Raw genomic sequence first — 24,074 nt, 5'->3', positions numbered from 1 at the left:
CCTGCTGTGCTTTGACCAGCAACACATTTGCAGCATGGAGAGATAAGCTAGAGGAGGGTGGGGGTGGGGAGAGAGTAGCATAGAGTACAATGGGTGAGTGGGGGAGGGGATGAAGGTGATAGGTCAGTGAGGAGAGAGTGGAGTGGATAGGTGGAAAAGGAGCTAGGCAGGTCGGACAAGTCCGGACAAGTCATGGGGACAGTGCTGAGCTGGAAGTTTGGAACTCGGGTGAGGTGGGGGAAGGGGAAATGAGGAAGCTGTTGAAGTCCACATTGATGCCCTGGGGTTGAAATGTTCCGAGGCGGAAGATGAGGTGTTCTTCCTCCAGGCGTATGGTGATGAGGGAGCAACGGATACTAATATCATTTATTGCATACGTTGCTCCCGATGCGGTCTCCTCTACATTGGGGAGACTGGGTGCCTCCTAGCAGAGCGCTTTAGGGAACATCTCCGAGACACCCGCACCAATCAACCACACCGCCCCGTGGCCCAACATTTCAACTCCCCCTCCCACTCTGCCGAGGACATGGAGGTCCTGGGCCTCCTTCACCGCCACTCCCTCACCACCAGACGCCTGGAGGAAGAACGCTTCATCTTCCGCCTCGGAACACTTCAACCCCAGGGCATCAATGTGGACTTCAACAGCTTCCTCATTTCCCCTTCCCCCACCTCACCAGAGTTCCAAATGTCCAGCTCAGCACTGTCCCCATGACTTGTCCGGACTTGTCCGACCTGCCTAGCTCCTTTTCCATCTATCCACTCCACCCTCTCCTCCTTGACCTATCACCTTCATCCCCTCCCCCACTCACCCATTGTACTCTATGCTACTTTCTCCCCACCCCCACGCTCCTCTAGCTTATCTCTCCACGCTTCAGGCTCTCTGCCTTTATTCCTGATGAAGGGCTTTTGCCTGAAACGTCGATTTCGCTGCTCGTTGGATGCTGCCTGAACTGCTGTGCTCTTCCAGCACCACTGATCCAGAATCTGGTTTTCAGCATCTGCAGTCATTGTTTTTACCTCATTGAGATCAATACCCTAATCCCACCCTCCCTCCATATTCCTTGATCCATTTAGGCACAAGAGCTGGCGCTACCTTCTTCTTGAAAATCTAGTCTTCTTGAAAATTCTACATAAATGTTCCCAGATGGAACACCCTGCTGCTTTAATCCAAACACTGTTTAGAGTTTCTGTATGGACAGTAAAGTCTTACAACGAATTACTTATTGACCCACTTCATCCAAAAAGCCGCTGTACTTGAACCTTCCCACATACAACAGTTCGCCGCAATTCTTGCCATGTCTCGCAAGCACAGCTTTCCCAAAAATGCAGCATTCGTCAAACAGTTCCATCGCAGTGCTGTACGGTCTGTGCAGGGGAAACTCCACACTTCTCCCCTCGACAGCACTGGCTGCTGTGAGATCTGTTTCAATGCCCAGTGTGATTTTTATTGAAATGGTGATTGAGTCAAAGGATATGGTAGAAAGGGTAGGTCAGAGTGGTAAGTGTGGAGGGTGGCAAGTGAGTGAGTGAGCGGGTGGGTCATGGAGTCATGGAAACAGACCACCTGATTCAGTCCAGGTTAGGAGGGGCAGTCAGGTCAGGAGGGATAGCCAGGTTAGGAATGGTCAGGCCTAGTTGGGGGGGGTTAATTGGCTGGTCAGGGGTCAGCATGTAGTTGGGTAGGCTCAAGTCAAGCAATAGATGAGACGGCAAAAAGGTAATCAGGACAGGAGAGGCAATAGCTTAGTGCTGTTATTGTTGGGCTTTTAATCCAGTGACCCAGGTAATGTTCTGAGGACCTGTGTCGAATCCCACCAGGGCAGATGGCGGAATTTGAATCCAATAAATATCTGGAATTAAGAATCTAATGATGACCATGAATCCATTGTCAGAGGTAAAGAACTACCTAATAAACAAATGTCCTTTATAGGTGGGAACTGCTGATCTTTCCCAGTCTGGCCTACAAGTGACTCCAAAACCTACCACAATATGGTTAAATCTTAACTGCCCTCTGGGCAATTAGGGATGGGCATTGAATACTGGCCCCGGCCAGAGACTCAGTGAAGGTGAGAGAGGATGCAGTTGTCCAGAGTGTAGATTAGGATTTTTCTGTTGAACATTTTTTATATAGTAGGCGAAGGTGGGTACTGCAAATGCTGGAGATTAGAGTCAAGATGAGAGTAGTGCTGGAAAAGCACAGCAGGTCAGGCAGCATCTAAGGAGCAGGAAAATCAATGTTTCGGGCCAAAGCCCTTCATCAGGAATGGCTCAATGAAGAGCTTTTGTCCAAACGTTGATGCTCCTGCTCCTCAGATGCTGCCTGGCCTGCTGTGTTTTTCCAGCATATTTCCTGGATAGTGTCAATGAAGTGATAATATTGTCACTGGACTGTAATCCCAAACCCTCGGTTAATGCTCTGGGGACATGGGCTTGAATCCTACCACCACAGATGGTGAAATTTGTACTCAATCTGAATTAAAAGGGGCAGCCTGATGGTGAGCATGTAACCATTGATGGTTATTGCTAAAATCCACCAGGTTCAAGCTACTTGGTGTCAATCAGCTGTCTTCATGTGCTCTGTTCTCCATGTGAGTACAGAACTGCAGCAATCTGACTGACTGCTTTGTGAGCAATAAATACTGGCCTCACCAGTGACACCCATAACCTCGGAATAAATACCAAGAAACAGGAAGTTACCCAATCTGTCCTTTATTGCATTTATTAAATACCTTGTATTTATAGGAACCTTGTATTTTTAGTCTCTCCCACAAGTGGGAACATCATCTCCACTTGTATCCTCTCAAGCCCTTTCATAATCTTCAAGACCTCAATTATCTCAGGGTTCAGAGGATTCAGTTGATCATAAATAATTTAACATCAAAAAGAAAATGCCGGAAGTAGCAGCATGTGTTGATAAAGAGAATTAACAGTCAAAGATGCCTTTATCCTGTATTTTCTCTCTCGTTCAGAACCTGTGGATTTATCATGAAAAGGTCAATTACACCAATGTCACTAATTAATAGCGAAGGGCTGAGTGAATTGCTTTCGGCTTGTGGGACAAATGTCACAAGGACACCAGAAAATTTGCTAACTGCCTCGCATCTTCCTCTTCCTCAAATGCTAATCATGTTGGACTTTAAGTTTATTTTTCAGTGAAGTTATTTCATTCAAAGCTCTAATGATGGATCCATACACAAGGAAGAACTCACCTTTCATAATCACACAACTTCTCAAACTACCCCACGCTATGAGGTTTCTGTTTTGTAGCCCAGTCACTGTTGCAGTGAAAGGAACATAGTAACCAATTTGCACACAGCAATTTATCATGACAGCACTCTGATAAATAGATAATGTTTCTTTGATGATCTCTGTTGAGAAAGAAATGTGGCCAGACCTTCCCTGCTACTCTTCATTGTAATGCCATAAGTTCTTGACCATCCACTGGGGCAGCACAGTGGCTCAGCAGTTAGCATTGCTGCCTCATAGCACCAAGGACCCAGGTTCGATTCCTATCTCGGGTGACTGTCTGCGTGGAGTTTGCACATTCTCCCTGTGTCCTGTTTCCTCCCACAGTCCAAAGATATGCAGGTCAGGGTGAATTGGCCATGCTAAATTGCCCATAGTGTTAAGTGCATTAGTCAGGGGTAAATATAGGGTAGGGGAATGTGTCTGAGTGGCATCCTCTTTGGAGGGTTGATGTGCTCTTGTTGGGCTGAATGGCCTGTTTCCACACTGTAGGGATTCTGTGATCAGATTAGATTCCCTACAGTATGCAAACAGGCCATTCAGCCCAACAAGTGCACACCAAAGAGTATCCCGCCCAGGCACATTCACCTATCCTGTTACTCTACACCTTCCCTGGCTAATGCACCTAAACCACGCATCCCCGAATACTATGGGCAATTTAGCATCGCCAATTCACCTAACCTGCTCATCTCTGGACTATGAAAGAGATTCCTCATCAATTAACCTTTCACCCCAAGTGTTTGACAGAGACAGTCAAGGGGAGATGTAACTGTGATGTCCAGAATCTTAGGCCGGATAGATTGAGTAGTTCAGGTTAACCTGTTTCCAGGGGAAGCTGGGTCAGTGAGAACAGGACACAGATGTCAACGCTATTGCAATTTTCATTTTGACAGTGAGTTCTGGTGATCTGGAACACGCTGCCTGAGAAGGAGGTGTAAACAGATTTATTAGAGACAGGGTTGTGGGGAAAGAACTGGAGAGCAGGACTATCCAGGAAGCAGCATAGGCACAATGGACCAAATGGCCTCGCACTGTGCTCTAGGATCCAATGATTTTATGGTTTACCTCTGCTTCTTGTTCCCAGTCCAGTGGTTCAGTTAAAGAGTCGATGATGAAAGGGTCTTCAGGAGAGATGATCATTGCACTGAACCTAAAAGCACCACAATTCGAAATGAGAACAGGAATCACTCACAATCTGGACATCATCTGAAAAATGGATCTTCAGACAGTGTAGTGCTCCCTTTGCACTGGGGTGCCAGCTGAGATTTTGACCTCCGGAGTGAACCTTGAACCAAAGGCGTGCAGGTTAGGGTGGATTGGCCACGCTAAATTGCCCATTGTGCCCAGGTATATGCGTGCGAGGTGGGTTAGTCATGGGAAATGCAGGGTTACAGGGATAAGGTAGGGCGGTGGGTCTGGGCTGCTCTTCGGAGGGTTAGTGTGGATTTGATGGACTGAATCGCCTGCTTCCACACTGTAGCATTTCTATGATTCTATGAACTGATAGCTGTGTGATTGTTTGACATTGTGTCAGCGAGATGATATTTTCATCCGCAAAAACAACTTATATTCATTAAGTGGCTTTGCGGAAGTCAAGAGGGAATTTATCGGTTGGAAGGAAAGTTCTTTGAAACTTTTCATAAGGACACACCATAAATAAAACATTTTTCTGTCTCACCAGATATTATTCTTCCCAACAATAAATTCCTGTTTAAGAAACCAGACCGTACAAGAAGAATATCAATTCTTCTCTTTCGTATTTCAATAGGGAAGGACAGTGCTGTTCCCTAAAGCATGCAGACAATTCCAGTGGGAAGTGCTGGCTAATAAGCAGCACACCAGACATGTTCTCCAGTTAAATGACAGGAAGGGTGTGTTAGAGGAACAGAACCTATTTAAAGCTCAATGCAACTTTAAAGCTGCATCACAATAAAGCTCATACAAGAGACAATCACTGTGATTCCTTTTGGATCCATTTGATGCTAATTCAATGATGTGGTTTACACCCCCTGGAGGAAGGAAAGTGGGAATGAAGCTGAATGAAAAACACTGATATTTATAACTTAATCCATCCACATTAAAACATCCAGACAGAGGGAGGTGATGAGGAGTATTTTCCACGACACGTTGCAGTGATCTGGAAGGAGCTGCTCAGAAGAGTGGTGAAAGCTGATTCCTAAAGTCCATTAGTCCAGAGTTTATGTTGGACACAGTCGTTATTCCAGTGAAAGATGGGAGGTGTGCAGGGGGATCCTGCGGAATCCCAGTTGTAGCAGATGCTGGAGAAACTGCTGGGGAAACTGGACATTCCACAAGACAATTCCTCTCTGCTGGAATCCCTCCAAAATCCTTCATTAAAATGGGGAAACCCTGCATGGTTCTGATGAAATAAGACAGTGACTCAGGAAAAGTTAGACTGTTAGGTATTGAGCTGATCTCCTGAGTGGCTGTAACACTGACTCCATACTTAACTTCACACATACCCTCAAATTCACTTCCTCCAGTTCCTGACCAGACAGTCCCTGGGATCTGACACCCCCTCCCCCCCACTCCCCACCCCAGGCCCTAACACACATCCCAGGGCCCCGCCCCTCTTGCTGGACAGACCAACATACCCTCTAAGCTGCACAGCTCTGCGTGTATGACTGCTCCAAAGTGCCATACACAGGGATCAGCATCAACACACTCATCATAGTAATGACTTCCAGTTTCAGAGGTCATTGCCTCACCCAACACTTGAGAAAATTAGAGGCAACGCTGCATCAGACCTGACCTAACCCTCTCCACCAACACCCAGTACAATATCCCACACCACCCTCCCACCCATCCAAACCTTCCCCAGCCTGCACTCATGGTCTGTAACCATCCCCAGGCCTCCCCGACCCAACTGAACACACCATCAGCCAGGCATGATGTATAGTCAGAGTCATACAGCATGGAAACAGACCCTTTGATATAACCAGTCCATGCAAACCTTAATCCAAAACTAAAATAGTCTCATCTGCCTGAGTGTGGCCCATATCCCTCCAAGTATTTCTTATTCATACAGTTATCCAAATGTGTTTTAAATGTTGTAACTCCCATTTTCACTGGCCAACCCAAAACACCATATCATAGAGTCACACAGCATGGAAACAGACCCTTCAGTCAATCTAGTCCATGCTGACCAAGTTTCCAAAACTAAACTAGTCCAACTCACCAGCATTTGGTTTATATCTGTATAAACCTTTCCTATTCATGCACCGGTCCAAAATGTCTTTTAAATGTTGTCACTGTACCTGCATCTACCACTTCTTCTGGCAGATCATTTCACAAGTGAACCGCCCTCTGTGTGAAAAAGTTGCCTCTCAGGTCCCTTTTAAATCTTTCCCCTCACACCTTAAACTATATGCCCTCTAGTTTTGATCTCACCCATCCGAGGGAAATTCTTGGTTGGCATGGACAAGTTGGACCAAAAGTGTCTGTTTCTGTGTTGTATGGCTAAATGACTCTGTGGCATGTCCCAAGCTAGGAGAAAGTGAGGATTGCAGATGCTGGAGATTAGGGTCAAGAGTGTGGTGCTGGAGAAGCACAGCAGGTCAGGCAGCATCCGAGAAACAGGAAAATCAACATATTGGGCATAAGCCCTTCATCAGAAATGTCGCCAGGTGTCATTCTACTAACCTAGCACCCTCCCCATTTAACACCCTACGTACTTGGCACCTTACCCCCTCAATCCCTCTGGTACCCTCCCCTCCCAACAGCCTAACATCACACTTATCTAATGTAGTTAGCGTTTGACAGTAGCCGTTTCTGAAGAATTGCCTCTCAGAAATACAAAGCTCCCTTCCCTCATAAAAAAAATGGGCCAGCCTCGCAATCCCCAGATAATCCAGCCCACAGAGTTATTACAGCACAGAAGGAGTCTATTTGGCCCATTGCATCGTGCTGGTTCTCTACAGAACAACCCAGTCAGTACCCATTCTGCCCGCTCTCATCCCATAGTTCTGCTAGCGCATTTGCCTCAAGTGCCCAATGAATTTCCAACTGAAATATAAAACATAGAATATCACAGCACAGTGCAGGCCCTTTTGCCCTTGATGTTGCACCGACGGAACCAATTTGAAGCCCATCTAACCTACACTATTCTATTATCATCCATATGTTTATCCAATGACCAGTTATGACCCTTAATGTTGGCGAGTCTACTACTGTTGCAGGCAGGGCGTTCCACACCCCTACTACTCTCTGACATTTGTCCTATATTATCACCCCTCAATTTAAAGCTATGTTCCTCGTGCTAGCTATCATCATCCGAGGAAAAAAGCTCTCACTGTCTACCCTATCCAATCCTCTGATTATCTTATATGTCTCAATTAAATCACCACTCAGCCTTCTCTCTGAAGAAAACAGCCTCAAGTCCCTCAGCCTTTCCTCATAAGACCTTCCTTCCATACCAGGCAACATCCTGGTAAATCTCCTCTGCACCTTTTCCAAAGCTTCCACATCCTTCCTATAATGCAGTGACCAGAACTGTACGCAATACTCCAAGTGTGGACGCACCAGAGTTTTGCGCAGCTGCAACATGACCTCATGGCTCCAAAACTCAATCCCTCTACGAATAAAGCTAACGCACATATGCCTGCTTAACAACCCTATCAGCCTGGATGGCAACTTTCAGGGTTCTATGTACATGGAAACTGAGAACTCTCTGCTCATCTACACATCCAAGAGCCCAGTACTCTTTATTCCTGTTGCTCCTTCCAACGTGAACCACCTCACAATTTTCTGTATTAAACTCCATTTGCCACCTCTCAGCCCAGCTCTGCAGCTTATCTATGTCCCTCTGTAATCTGCAACATTCTTCAGCACTGTCCACTACTCTACCAACATCAGCATCATCTGCAAATTTACTAAATGATTTGTTGTCTCTGCTTTCATCAAACGTGATGAATTTTGTTGCTTCAGATGTTTATGAGTTTGGAGGAGATTACAGTGACAGAGAGGATTGAAACTGTGGTGGGGTTTGTAAACAGAGATGAGAACTTTACAATTGGGATGTTGCTGGGCTGGGACCAGTGTCAGTCAATCAGCACAGCGGCGATGGGGGAGCGGGTTTTGGTGGGAGTTACTGTATGGGTGATGGAGCATTGAGGAGAGGAAGGTCATCCAGGAGAATGTTGAAATACTCATAATATCACTGACAATATGTGGTGTAGAGGGTGCTGGGTTAGTTAGCCTTAGATGGCTGGCTCACAGTAAAGAGTGACGCCAATAGTGTGGGTTCAGGTCCTATAGCAACTCAGGTAATCATAAAGGTCTTACCTTGTCCCTTGTCTAAGGCATAGCAACACTCAGATTAAACTGCCACCAGTCACTTATCTCTAACGACAAAGTGGAACATTGGTCAATCTTACTAAACCAAGAGGGTGAAATGGAATATCCTTTGTTTTGTGTTACAGGTCATTGAGATGTTTGGGGCAATGTTTCCCCTATGGCTCCTGATCTGCAGTACAGCTTGGGCAGCACAATCAGGGCTAAGCCTCAAAGTCAACAGCAGTGACACAAAATCAGACTGGATCTGGAACCAGCTCGCTTCCTGGGAGGGAGTAAAAGATCCCCGACAAATCGGAAAGGTAAGATTCCTCCCCTTCACTCCTGGAACGGAGGCCTGCCAAGGAATGATTCTATGACTCTATGAGATAATAATGCTTTCTGTCTCGCATAAATGTGAAAGGCCCATGTTTGCAATCTGAAGAGGAATCAGAAAGTTTGCCTTATGTCCAGAGACAAGATTTATCCCTGAACAAAGCAACCAGCAATGGGATATTTGGCTGTTATCAAATTCCTCTTTTCTGGGGAAGTTGCTGTGCACAAATTGGCTGCTATGATTTCTATCGGATAAAGATAAAGTCACCATTGAATTACTGAATCACAGGGCTGCTCTTTTATAAGACAGATGACTGGGAATGGTTTCGCCTGAAGATCCGAGAGTTATCGAATCATACAGCGCAGAAACAAACCCGTCGGTTCAACCAGTCCATGCTGACTGTAATGCTAAATTAAACTAGTCCCACCTGCCTGTGCTTGGTCCACATCCCTCCCAATATTTCTGATACACATACTTATCTAAATGCTTTTTAAATGTAACTGTACCCAGATCCACCACTTCCTCAGGAAGTTCATCCCACACACAAACCATGTGCTGTGGAAAAGAAATTGCCCCTCTTGTCTTTCTTAAATCTTTCTTCTCTCACCTTAAAAATATGCCCCCCCTGTTTTGAACTTCTTCACACGAGGGAAAAGGCACCTGCCATTCACATTATCTACACCCCTCATGATTTTTTAAACCTCTATAAGGTCACTTCTCAAACTCCTGAGCTTCAGTGAAAAATGCCTCAGCATATCCAGCCTCTCCTTATAATTCAAACCCTCCTTTCCCAGCAACGTTTGGTAAATCTCTTCTGAATCTTCTCCAGTTTGATATCATTCCAATAGCAGGAAGATCAGAACTGGACACAGTAATCCAAAAGAGGCCGCACCAATGTCCTGAACATCGAAATCATGCCCTAACTCCTATATTCAAAGGTCACCACACCTCAGGCAAGGGGAGAGGTGAGAAAGAGTGATCGCACAGTAACATCAGCTCAGTGTGGGAATTAAACCCATACCATTGGCATCACATTGCATCATAAAATGGTTGTACAGCCAACCGAGCTAACAAATCTCCTTCAATGCCTTAACAGTGTAGTTACTTTACTCCCCATTAAGAGGGCTTTGATGTGACCTCTGGTGTGGAAGGCTTGAGATAAATGTTGATGCACTGGACATCGAAACTGGCAGTGTGATCATTCACAGAGACAGCCCGCAGTTATACTCCGGCTGGTAATTCTGCTTGATGTTGAATCTTCTGTTTAGGATTACGTTTTCTATGAGCAAAGCTGAAGTGTCAAGGATTTTCGCTGGGGACAGTGATTCCTGAATCCTGGAAATGATCTTGGAACATGGAAACAGTGGGAGGGAATCTTAAGATCTGGTTTTATGGAGGTTTGTGGCCTCAGGATCCTATAGTTGGAATGAAGAATCCCAGAGCACTATGGGGGAGAAGCAGCATTCTGGGAGCATGAAACTTAGGATCTGGGAATAGGGATTGAGAATATGTGGGAAAGTGGGGTGAGCGGTTTGACGATTCAGGGGCATTCACATATTTCTAGAACAGGAGTGCTCTTGGAAGGCAATCAATTAGTACAGATTCTGCAATGGAGATAGCTCACAAAACTCAAACCAGAGAGTTAACATGGCTTATGCAGCACTTTCACTATGACCAGACAGCCTAAAGTGTTTTAAACCCAATGATGTACTTTCTGAACTGTGCTCGCTGCAGCAATGCAGGAATTGCAACACTCAGTTTGCACTCAGTAAGCTCCCACAAGCTTCAAAGACCAGAAAATCTGGTTTGAGAGAGAACTTCTGGCTGGGGCACCAGAGAAGTCCTCTGCTCTTCTATGAAACAATTCCCTGAGATTTTTTACATACACCCAGTCAGGTCGACGGTGCCTCAGTTTAACATCTAATCCAACAGACAGCGCATCCTAATGGTGCAGTGCTCCCTCAGCACCGCTCTGGAGTGACAGCCTTGATTGTTTTCCTCCTGGAGTGAAACCTAAAGCCAGAATCCAGTGAACCAGATGTGAGTGAGCTAGCAGCAAAGGCACAGCTGTCAAAGAAAATGGAAACTGCGCAATACTGAAATTGATTTACAGAGCAGTAACAGAAGCAGCTTCGTAAAGAAAATGGAGTGGAGGCTGAAATCTGGGACTTTGACGAATGGGGTGGGTGAAGAGACTGAGTGTATGGTGGGTAAGTATATCGAGATCACCCCAAGATGGGTCAAAAAGTAAATTGTCAAGAGGAGGTAGAGAGTCTGCAGAAGGATATTGCTGGGTCAATGCATGGACAAACATTTAGCAGATGGAGCATAATGTGGGAAAATGTGAACTTGTTCACTTTGACAAGACGAATGGAACATCAGAATGCTGCTTAAATACGGAGATGTTGTAGAAATCAGCAAGGCAGAGGGATATGGTTGTTGTGGTGTATGAATTACATTAGTATACAGATTCAGCAAATGATTAGGAAGAAAAATAGAATGTTAGTGTTTATTACAAGGGAATTGGAATATCAAAGTAAGGGCATTTTACAACAGTTCTATTGGAATACTTCATACAATTTATCCCTTCTTATTTAAGAAAAAGATATAATTGTTTTAAAAACAGTTCCAAGATTGTTAACTTATTCATTCCTGGAATAAAGAAGTTGTCTTGTGTAGAAATGTTGACTAGTTACCCTGTATCCGTTGGAGTTTACAAAAGTAAGAGATGATCTAGCTGCAGTATAAAAGGACTTGAAGGTGCTGGGTAGGATGGATGTTGAAAGGATATATCTCCCCATGTGGGAAGGACTAAAGCTAATGGGTGGTATTTAAGAATTAGGGGTCTTCCATTTAAGGCAGAGATGAGTAGTATTTTTTATCTCATAAGAATTCTCTTCCCACTGGGCGGTGGAGGCTAGGTCTTTGAATCTAATCATGGTTGGGATAGATATTTGATAGACAAGGACGTTGAAGGCTATAGAGAGGCAAATGGAGTTCTGACTGCTGATTGAATGATGCAGCATTGACCCACTCATATGTCCCTGTATAGAAATATGCAGAATTTATCATCTTTTTATCAGTTAATGAATCTCTCACACAGATAGACCATTGCGCATATGATTCCTACATTACAGGAACAAAATATTAATTTCACTCCCTTCACATTGCCCTCTCTCTCTGTCTCTCTCTCTGTCTCTCCAAGGAGGAGTTTGCAAACAATGATGATGACTTTAACATAGCAACATGTCAAAATGAGAACCACCATCATCAGTGAGTGCAGAGGAGTGGGTGATATGTGATTGGATGGGTGGACCATGCCATGTCAGTGGGATTTCCCATGAACTAAATGTTGATATCTCACAACTGGGGATTAGAGCCGTAAATATTTGCATGTTTGATGGTGAAATATGTCTATTTTACTTTCCAGGTAGAATCAGGAAGACACGTGTTGGGAAAAACACAATACGTTCTACGTGGTGAGGGAGTAGGAACTATTTTTAAAGTGAATCCAGATACCGGAAACATTGGCGTGTTCAGAGAGTTGGACCGGGAGAAGAAGGGCCGTTATAAATTAGAAGGATTTGTGATTGACATAAAGTCTAAGAAACAAGTGGGTTCTTCAACCAACTTCACTATTAATGTTCTGGACCTGAATGACAATGCACCCATATTTACAAAAGACCCGTTTAATGGAACTGTTCCTGAGATGTCTGGTACAGGTAAGAACAAGGCTACTTGAGTCAATACAGGGTATAGGGTTAAACAAGGGTCAGATATACTTTAAAACCCTGCTACACATCCCCACAAAACACTCCCCAGACAAGGGGTTAGATACAGAATAAAACTCCCTCTATACTCTCCCTATCATACACTCCACAGGCAGGTACAGCATGGAGTTAAATACAGAGTAAAGCTTACTCCTTCCACACCATCCCCGGAACGTAGAGGGTTAAGTACGGAGTAAAGCTCACTCTATGTTTTCTAACCTTCTGTTCAGAGATGGCATTTCACAATTCTGGGGCAGGTAGGATTGAGGTCGGCTGGCTCAGAGGTAGGGACACTACCACTACACCACGAGAGCTATACACTGTCCCCATCAAATACTCCCAGGGCATGTGCAGCACGGGGTTAGATACAGAGTAAAGCCTCTTCTACACTGTCCCCATTAAACGCAGTGACAGCATGGGATTTCACTTGAACACCTGTTCCTAACTCACGCACAGATGTCAGTGTCTCCTCTGAGCATGTGAATTTCCCTGTCCCTCTATTGTATGAGATGGCGGTTATTTCACAGCCTGACATTAATGTTCGCCAGATCCTGGCTCCATCAGTTGTCTCCTGTGCCACCCCCACAGAATTCCAACTCACTAGTGCTTGGCATTAACATGAGTAATTATTGATGTTCCCTGAGGTTTGCATTATAACTTTGGTCTTAACTGCAGCTTCAACATGCACTAACAGAGTAACAGAAAAATCAGGTCAGGGACAACAGGACTGACTTCAAGGAACAGACTGGAGTTGTCTGGGATTCCAAGTGGCTAAACTTAGCCTTCCTGTGGCATTCCTTTTCCCTTGAAGAAGATACCAATCTCTTTCTTATAAATGGGCCAAAAATGAGGGAGAGAGGGATGTTACACAGAAATGTTGAAAGTTCTTTGTGAATGTAGATTCGGGATTGTTGTTTTGAATGATCAAAATGACTCTCACTCTGTGAGACACTTGAAAACAGGCTGTAATGAACAATGTTTTTCATAGCTATCACAGCCAAGACTTCATGCCTGAGCAACATGTTTACTCCATCCTCCCAGCCTGACGTTTTCTCTAAGCCCTGTGCTTATCTCACTATTTTCTTCACAGTTACATCTATCCTATTTCCCTGCATCTCCCTCCAAATGTAATCCCAAATGATCATCTAATGACTATTCAACCATTTACATTCCCACCATCTCTTGCCTAACGTGACAGCTTCCATTTGTCTGGTCTCTTTGCTAAATTGCTGCTCTGGTTAGTAGTTTTCCTGATTAAAGGCACTAGTCGATGTTTTTTACACAGACTCCATTATCACTCTTTAAGGTGGTTGATGCAGAATCCATCTCAGTTATACTGGAACGAATCGTTCCTCATGACCTCGAGTTATATCAGAGCCTTGGTGTCTCTCCTGGACGTGTGATGTCTGAATGAGATGCAATGGTTTGCTGAGTGATTGTAACTTCACTGTATAGTCCCTGGGCCACTCCTCCTGTCCAGGTATTAATGTTGCTAGAGTCTGCTTAATGTCAGTGATGAGGCTATCTGCACAATTGGTGTGTTTGTCTCTATGTGTTTGTGATCTGAGGTGATGCTGGATGTGGCATAATGAAGGATGTTGAGCCCGCCACCAATTAGAACTTTGCCTGGTGATTGGCCAGTGATTAGTGGGATCATTCCTCAAGGTCAACTCTACCTTCTGATTTCTGCCCGCAAAAACAATGTCCCTGAGCTTCCAGTTGCCTGCCACTTTAACACCCCCAGCCTGTCCCTGACTACCATCTCTGTCTCAGGCTTGCTGCAGAGCTCCAGTGAAGCTCAGTGCAAGCTGGAAGAACAATACCTCATTTTCCACTTGGTGCCCCTCCTTCTGGACTCAACAGCTTTAGGGATTGAGCTCTCCCATGTCCTTACCCCAACACCAACACACCAGGCCCTGTTATCACACCGACTGCTATTCAACAAAATCCATTATTAGTCACTAATGGTCCCCATTAATAGCTATTCACCGCCCTTGCTGGATTGTTATCCATTCCTTTGTCTGACCAACTGGTCTTCTCTCTCCTTGGGCTCTCTCCCACTTGTTGTTTCCTCTTACCCTCTCCCCACACCCTATCTTCTGCATAGAAATGGACATTCTCCTAGCTTCCATCAGTTCTTAGGAAGGGTCACTGGACCCGAAATGTTAACTCTTGATTTCACTCTAGATGCTGCCAGACCTGCTTAGCTTTTCCAGCAATTTCTATTTTTTATTTCTAATTAACAGCACCTGCAATTCTTTTGGGTTTTTTTCTACATTGTGATTCCTTGTCGTCAGCTCCATGATAGTTCTAACACATCTTTCTGCTTCTCTATAAGCTTCTGGACAAAATGATCTGGTCACATGGTGAAACCAGTATTTTTCAGAGAATTATCTACAACATTAATTTAGGAACTGCTGATGGTTGTTTCATGGTAAGGTGTAAGGTACATGATTTATCTGTACGTTAATATCAATTATTTTAGAATTTGGAGTGTAAACTAGTGGCATATGGTTTTTGGTGTATGCTAGGTCTTAATGATTAACTTGTCAGTATTTCTGGAGCTGTGACTGTTTTTAAACCTAGTGTGACAGAAAGCTAAAGTGATCATGGAAATTTGCTTGCATTGAGAGAGTTTTACAACCAGACAAACATTAAAAATATTAATTTGCTTTTGGTCACATGTGACTCAAAGTGGGAGTAGAGTGGCCATGCTCTCCTCCAAACTAAATAAATATTAACCCATTCCTCTACAAATATTGCCAATAGAGTAGGGTTTGAATAAGTTACTTAATAATTTGTGATTTTGTGCTTTTGTGTCTCCACTGCAGGAACTTCCATTCTCACTGTGAGTGCTCATGACCCAGATGACCCAACTGTTGGAAAACATACAGAAGTGACCTATAAGCTTCTAAATAATGAGAACAATTTCTCCATTGATCAGATGACAGGTAAGCAATCAATTCCAATTTCACTCACTTGAACTGCTGGGGATGAAATAAGCCTTCCCTAGAAACACAAGACTGGCTCAGACCAAAACAGCAGCCACTACTTGCACAGGATAAGGGAGAGGAGAGGGAACAGTAGCAAAGGGTAATCAACACATTTAGCATTCTGCCAAATAGCAGGTTCACTCTCATTCATTTCCGGGGTTTCTGTTCTAATTTTTCCTTTTTAGCAGGTTTGTTCACTGTCTTTGGATTCGGCCTTCAGTTGGGCAGCATGGTAGCTCAGTGGTTAGCACTGCACCCTCACAGCACCAGAGTCCCAAGTTCGATCCCAGCCTCGGGTGACTGAATGTGTGGAGTTTACACATTCTCCCCATGTCTGTGTGGGTTTCCTCCAGGTGCTCTGGTTTCCTCCCACAATCCAAAGATGTGCAGGTCAGGTGAATTGGCCATGCTAAATTGCCCCTGGTGTTAGGTGGGTCTGGGTGAGTTGCTGTTTGGAGAGTCAGTGTGGACTGGTTGGGCCATAGGGCCTGTTTCCACACTGTTGGGAATCTAATCTAACCCATCCCCCTGTCAGGTTAATTTCACAGAACAGCAGGGGAGTAATCCTCAACCTTCTAGGGCCAAATATTTTCATCCTCATACACCACCAAGAAAGAAAGTGCCATGAACATTTATGTCATTTTTGCAAGGTTTGTGAAGGTTTGTAGCTCAGGTTGAGGTTTAGGGTGTAGGTTTGCTCGCTGAGCTGTAGGTTTCATTACCTGGCTAGGTAACATCATCAGTGGCAACCTCTAAGTGAAGTGAAGCTGTTGCCTCCTGCTTTCTATTTATGTCATTGTTATCAGGCATTAATCTGCCTGCATTAGTTACTGTGGAATATAACAGCCCACGATGTAGGGGCAGCATATTAGCTCCAACAGAAGGTTGACTGGCTATAGGAAACAGGAAACCACTGAAACGTCAATTCCCCTGCTCCACAGATGCTGCCTGACCTGCTGTGTTTTTCCAGCACCACACTCTCGACTCTGATCTCCAGCATCTGCAGTCCTCACGTTCTCCTGGCTGTAGGAAGCAGAGAGTCGGAATAAATGGGCCATCTTTTTGTTGGTAAAAGTGGTGTGTGATAGGGTCAGTGCTGGCTCTCAAATTTTTACAATTTATATAAATGAATCGGGTGAAAGGACTGAAGGTTTGGGAGCTAAATTTGCTATAACACAAAGGTATCCCTACATTGTGGAAACAGACCCTTTGGCCCAACAAATTCAATACCGACCCTCCGATGAGTATCCCATCTAAGTCCATTCCCCTACCATATTACTCCACATTTACCCCTGACTAATGCACCTAGCCTACACATCCCTGAACATCGTGGGCAATTTAGCATGACCAATTCACCTAACCTTCACATCTTTGGAGTGTGGGAGGAAACCAGAGCACCCTGAGGAAACCCACGCAGTCACGAGGAGAATGTGCGAACTCCACACAGACAGTTGCCTGGGGCTGGAACCAAGCCTGGGCCTGTCACTGTGAGGCAGGATTCCAAACCACTGAGCCACTGTGCTGCCCCAGAAACACAAGACTGGCTCAGACAAAAACAGTAATCATCATAAGTAAGAAAGTAATTTGTGAAACGGACATATGGAAGCTACAAAGAATATAGATAAGGGAACAAAGTGGACAAAGATCTGGCAAATGGAGTATCCCATGGGAAGATGTAAAATTGTCCATTTTGGCAAAAAGAAAAAAAACATATTATCCAAATAGTGAGAGATTACTGAGTTGAAAGAAGTAAATGGATCTGGGTGTCCTCATGCATGACTCATGAAAGGTCAGAATGCAGGTATGGCAAGTAATCAGAATGTTATTATTTATTGTGAGGGGGAATTGAATACAAACTTAGGGAGATTATCCTTCAGTTGCACAGGGCATTGGTAAGACATGGTGAATGGCTCATGCCCAAAATGTCAATTCTCCTGCTCCTCGGATGCTGCCTGACCTGCTGTGTTTTCCCAGCGCAGCATCTCGACCCTGATCTCCAGCATCTGCAGTCCTCACTTTCTCCTCCAAGACAACACCCACAGCACAGTGTACAATGTAGATCACCTTATTTAAGGATGGGTGTAAGTGCATTAGACAGAAGTCAGAGAATATTTATGAGACCTATACCAAAGGCCTATGAGGAAAGACTGGACAGGTTAGGCTTGTATGCATGAGAATATTAAGTATTGGCTTGATTGAAACATAGAAGATCCTGCGGGGTCTTGATTGGGTGGATGTGGAGACAATGTTTCCTCTTGTGGAAGAATCTGGAACCAGAGATCACTGTCCAGAAACAATAGAATTCAAGGCCCACTATCACCAGACACATCACAACGCTCATCAACTTCTATACATGCACCATAGGAAGCATCCTATCTTGGTGCATCACGGCTTGGTATGGCAACTGATCTGCCCAGGACTGTAAGAAACCACAGAGAAGTGTGAACACAGCCCAGGCCATCACACAAGCCAACCTCCCATCCATGGGGCAGCACGGTGGCTCAGTGGTTAGCACTGGTGCAACACCATGTCAGTGACCTGGGTTTGATTCCAGCCTCAGGCGACTGACTGTGTGGAGTTTGCCCATTCTCCCCGTGTCTGCGTGGGTTTCCTCAGGGTGCTCCAGTTTTCTCCCACAATCCAAAGGCATCCAGGTCAAGGTGGATTGGCCATGCTAAATTATCCAGAGTGTTCAGGGACGTGCAGGCTAGGTGGGTTAGCCATGGGAAATGTAGGGTTACATGGATAGGGTAGCAGATAGGATGCACTTCAAAGGGTCAGTGTGGACCCAATGGGTCAAATGGCCCACTCCTACACTGTAGGGATTCTATGATTTAGACCTCTCTTTGCCACGGAACGGCTGCCAATATCATCACCCTGGTCATACTCTCCTACAACCTCCTCCATCAGGCAGAAGATACAGAAGCTTGAACACATGCATCAACAGGTCCAGGAACAGTTTCTTCCCCGCTGTTATGAGAGCAATGTCAATTAATTGACACATACTCTGCTGAAGGAAAGAAACTCTGGTGTACTTCAGGCTTAAAATGGCTTCCTGAAGCAAACAGAGCAAGAGCCCCTTGGCTGGTGGAAACCTGAAGTCTTTTCTGTATCTTGCTCACAGTCCCAAGCTGTTTAGTTACCTGAGAACTAATCACTTGTCGTTGGCAGGCAGAGGGCATTTGACGTCAACAATTGGTCACTGTTTACAGACTAATCTGTTACCACTCAAATCTGTACACAGTCACTTGGATCCAGTTCATCTGCAAACACTGTTGCAACCCACAGCAATGAATATCAATTTACTGGCTCTCAAAACGTAAAATCAATCCTTAGTTTTCAAACAACTCTTTTCTCATTTCAGTCCACAATTTAAACAACACAAAAATAAAGACACAGTCTTTGTAATATTTAAAATGGAGATGTGGCTAATAAAAGTTCTCACAGAGGGTGGAGTCTTTGGAACTATTCCTTAAAAGACAATGGAAGCAAAGTCCTTGATATGTTTAAGGCAGAGGTGGTTTGATTCTTGAAGGGGTGGGAGGGGCTGTTTATCAAGGTCAGATGGGAATGTGGAATAATCAGTTCAGCTCTGGTCTGATTGAATGGCCTAGCAGACTCAAGGGCTGAATGGTCTATTGCTGTTCCTTATGCACATGTCCATACGTTCTGTGGTGCGTCTGAATCCCACTCCAGGTACTTGAGCACATTATCCAGGCTCAGTCTCCTACAGTACAGCTGTAGGGGGTGCTGCACAGCAAGAGGTATCTTCGATCATGTACAACATTAAGATGATGCTCCATCCACTCTCTCAGGGCAGATTGTAAAATATCCACCAGCCACTACTTTGAACAGAGAAGGTGAGATCTCCCCAGTATCTTGGTCAATATTCATCTTGTGACCAACTTCACTGAAACCAACTGTATGTGGGACCTTGCTGTGCATAATAGTCCCTCCACTTTAACCTGACCTATTATAGGAGACAATCCATAATTGTCGAAAGGCTGAGATATATCTATAAGTCTTGTTTCTTTTGTAGAGTTTGCCTGTGATGACTTTCAGTTACAATGGCATTAAAGAGCACCTCTAATGACAAATATTATTCTTCTCTTTATTTGTAGGAATTATACGTGTTGTGAACCCTAACCTGGACAGGGAGAGGAAGAAAGACTATCGGGTCATTGTCCAAGCCAAGGACATGGGTCTTGAACAAGGAGGAATGAGCTCATCTGCTACTGTATACATCTCTCTGACTGACATCAATGACAACGCACCCTACTTCCCACACAGTAAGATCCCACCACACTCATTGAAGTGGAGACTTATAAACAGCAGGAAATCATTCAATAACTCATGTCTGCTCTACCGTCTGAGTTGATTGGGGCTGATCTGGATCACAGATCTATTTACATACGTTGGTTACAAAGCCCTGACACCTTAACCCAACAAGACCCTTATCGCCCCCAGAGTTGAAATTGCTCATCCCTTCTAATGCACAGACTTATACAGAGTAGAATTGTAAATTTCTGCCAACGTTTGTGTGAAAAACTAGATTTCTCATTTCCAACTAAGTTGTCTTAATTCAATTTTCAAAAGACAGAGACACATTTATTGGGAAACTTTATTTAAGAGGGGAGAAAGGAGTATAACCATATGCTACGGTAACTCTTGACCAGAAGTAAGGAAAATGTATAATTTCTTTAAAATATCTGTGGAATTCATAGTATAGTAGGAAACCAACACAATAATACTGATGATGATATTTAAAATTATCATGTAACTCAGTCATTGGCAGAACATAGGGAGAGAGAATCCTACAACAGAGATTTGGAAGAAGTACTATACTAAGGAACTGTGCACAATGTAGTGTATGTCTTATTACAAACAAAGAGTTTACAGGATTACTGAGTTTGAGAGAGACTTAGTCTAAGTTAAGAATGTGCTATAGATACAAAACAAAGCAGCCTCTAAAACTGTAGGACAGACACTGAACATTGAGGAGAACCCAATAGGTATAGAATCCACAAAGGGACAGCTACACGGGATTGAGTTAATGGGTGAAACACAATCCAGAGACATAGCTACAGCACTCCACAGCATGATTAATGCAGAGCTCTCTCAAAGCCATATCAATCACTGAATTTAAGAATGTTTGAAAATAATTTGTAAGAGTTTGCATCAATCATGAAGGGACTAATTGATTCTTTACTTCAATAACAATTCCATATAACTAAGCGAACCTTAATGCGGCGGTGGTACCAACAGGAGAGGACTTCAGGCTAGGGACCTTATGGCTAGCAGGGTCAGAGGGCAGGTAGAGGCGGAAGAGAATTGGTGAAAACATAGAGGCAACAAAGATCAAATATCTATTATTTTCAGGCTAGGGGAGGCAATAGACTAGTGGTATTAGCACTAGCTTATTAATTCATAGAATCCCTACAGCCAATCAAGTCCACACCAACCCTCTGAAGAATATCCCACCAATACCCATTCTCCTCTTACTCTACATTTACCCCTCACTAACACATCCCTGAACACTGTGGGCAATTTAGTATGGTCAATTCATCTAATCTGCAAATCTTTGGATTGTGGGAGGAAACCAGAGCACCAGAGGAAACCCATTCAGACACAGGGAGCATGTGTAAACCCCACATAGACCATCACCCAAGGCTGGAATCACACCTGGGTCCTTGGCGCTGTGAGGCAGCAGTGTTGACCACTGGCCCTCCGTGCCCCAGTAGACACAGGTAATGTTCTGGGGATCTGGGTTTGAATCCTGTCTTGGCATATTTTGCAATTTGAATTCAATTTTAAAAAACTGGAGTCTAATGATGTCGGATAAATTTCCTATTTCCAATAAACCTCGTACGCAAACCTTGTGAAATTGGCATGTTGGTTTATTTCATGATATCGTGGGAAGAGGTAAATGACCACTCAGCTCAGAATGATAGCTTAACTCGGAATGATCTCTCAGCTCGGAATGATCCCTCAGCTCGAAATGATCCCTCAGCTCAGAATGACCTCTCAGCTCGGAATGATCAATCTGCACTGAATGACCGCTCAACTTGGAATGATTGATCTGCACTGAATGACCGCTCTGCTCGGAATGACCGGTCAGCTCAGAATAATCGATCTGCACTGAATGACCGCTCAGCTCAGAATGACCGGTCAGTATTGAATGACCGCTCAGCTCGGAATGACCACTCAACTTGGAATGACCGTTCAGCTCGGAATGACTGCTCAGCTTGGAATGACCGCTCAGCTCGGAATGACAGTTCAGCTCGGAATGACCGCTCAGCACGGAATGACAGTTCAGCTCGGAATGATCGCTCAGCTCGGAATGACCACTCAACTCAGAATGACCGCTCAGTACTGAATGACCGCTCAGCACGGAATGACCGCTCAGCACGGAATGACCGCTCAGCACAGAATGACAGTTCAGCTCGGAATGACCACTCAGCTCAGAATGACCGCTCAGTACTGAATGACAGCTCAGCGCGGAATGACCACTCAGCACGGAATGACCACTCAGTACTGAATGACCTCTCAGCTCGGAATGATCCTCAGCACTGATGATTTGTAAATTCTCCCTCCAGCTACAGGTGTATACAGTTTATAAAGGGTTACAAATGGCTGATTGTTTGTTACAGAACAATACAGGTCTAACTACGATAGATAGTTTAACAATATTAAAAGACTAACAACGCTATTGGCCTAACAACATTGATCAGTTGTACAATTGAAACCGCTCAGGTAGCATCCTATTCATAGTAGCAAGTGTTTAGAGACTATCAATATTAAATAGTTTGGTTACATCTTGTCTGCAGGGATATTGTTTTAGCTGAGAGTGTGATGCTGGAAAAGCACAGCCAGTCAGACAGCATCCGAGGAGAGGAGAGTCGACGTTTCAGGCATAAGTCCTTCATCAGGAGGAGCCTTCATCAGAAAGTCTTCACTTTCTCCTATTGTTTTAGCTGGAGCTCCCATGGAGTGAGAGATCCCTCAGGGGTCTCAGCAGTGGATGCAGAGGTACAACAGCATTATCTCTGAGAGAATCCAATTAGCAGGTCGTTTAACTAACGTGTTTCCCCTGATTAGGGAAAATGGCTTCCACAGTCAACATGCAGTCACTTCTCCCACAAATGTTGTCCACAAATCCATTGTTCATTGTCAAGAAAAACACACCTGGTTCACTAATGTCCATTTAGGGAAGGAATCTGCCAGCCTTACCTGGTCTGGCCTACATATGACTCCAGTCCCACAGCAATGTGGTTGACTCTCCAATATCCTCTGAAATGACTGAGCAAGGCACTCAGTTCAGGGGCATTAAGGGAGGGACAACAGAGGCTGGCATTGACAACGCTGTACACATCCCATGAAAAATGCCGCACTGCACACTTCCTCTACTATCGTGCAGGTACGTCACGTGCAAATTCATTTATGCAAATAAAGCACATAGGAACTTTAAAAAATCGAAGCAGGTTAGATGCTGATGTCTTGTGTGCTGCACCATTCTGCAGGATCATGGTGGTCAATCTTCCTGAAATCCACCCTCATACACAATCCCCATATCCACCCAATCTTCTCGTAACCAAGCATTTACCAATCTCTGTCTTGAATTACACAATGACTGAGCTTCCACAATCCTCTGGGATAAAGAATGCCAAGGATACACAACCTTCTGAGTGGTGAAATGTTGCATCATCCCAGCCCTAAGGACCCAATCCCTATTTTATGCATTTCATAGGATGAAGGCGTCACTGGTTATGTGTCACATTTATTGCCTGTTCTTATTTGCCCAGAGGACAGTTAAGGGTCACCTACGTTGTTGTGGAGTCACATGTAGACCTGACCAGGTGAGGACATCATAGTTCTTTCCCACATGAGCCAGAGGGGTTTTTCATGACAATTTACAATGGCTTTAGGGATTCCATTAAGCTAGTTTTTATTCCAGAGTCCCATGTCCGCAGAACATTCACCTGGATTTTCATATTACCCACACTGTGATACTGCCACTTCACCACTGCTCCCAATTTCAGTTTATTCTGAGGCAAGACTGTCCTGCCCAGGGAAGGAACCTCTTAGCATCGACCATTTCCAAGAACTTCTTATCGTCCAATGAGATCACATTTCAACCCTCTAAGCTCTAGAGAATAGCATCCCTTCTATTTATCCTCTCTCTCTGTGAATGAACATTGCAGCTTCCTGCACCAGGATTTCTAAATCCATCAGAGAGCTGGGGTGGGGAGGGGGGTGAACATTGGTCTTCAGAGGAGAACAGTTCTTGAAGCTAAATTTCTATTTTTTTTAAACCAACAAGTTCTTAAAGATAATAAGGAATGAAAGGTGAACTGAGATTGGTGTGAAGCAAGTAATGAAAACATATATAGCACAAGTTAAGCAGATTGGGGCAAATGATCATCAAGGGGTAGGTGA

At 44.4% G+C, this 24,074-nt stretch overlaps 1 protein-coding gene across 1 annotated transcript in view; it reads left to right on the top strand.

Annotated features, from left to right (window-relative positions):
• The window catches only part of LOC132823864 (cadherin-5-like), a 62,721-nt gene that overhangs the window by 19,268 nt on the left and 19,379 nt on the right, over positions 1–24,074 (top strand). Inside the window, exons 2-5 of the mRNA XM_060837933.1 lie at positions 8,688–8,861; positions 12,306–12,597; positions 15,477–15,596; positions 19,760–19,927. Of these exons, the coding sequence (XP_060693916.1) occupies positions 8,697–8,861; positions 12,306–12,597; positions 15,477–15,596; positions 19,760–19,927 (745 nt within the window). The 5' untranslated portion in view covers positions 8,688–8,696. The remainder of the gene's footprint in view (positions 1–8,687; positions 8,862–12,305; positions 12,598–15,476; positions 15,597–19,759; positions 19,928–24,074) is intronic.

The sequence above is a fragment of the Hemiscyllium ocellatum genome, chromosome 17 (assembly GCF_020745735.1).
Source record: "Hemiscyllium ocellatum isolate sHemOce1 chromosome 17, sHemOce1.pat.X.cur, whole genome shotgun sequence".
NCBI classification, from domain to species: Eukaryota; Metazoa; Chordata; class Chondrichthyes; order Orectolobiformes; family Hemiscylliidae; genus Hemiscyllium; species Hemiscyllium ocellatum.
This window is presented reverse-complemented; position numbering and strand designations above follow the sequence as displayed.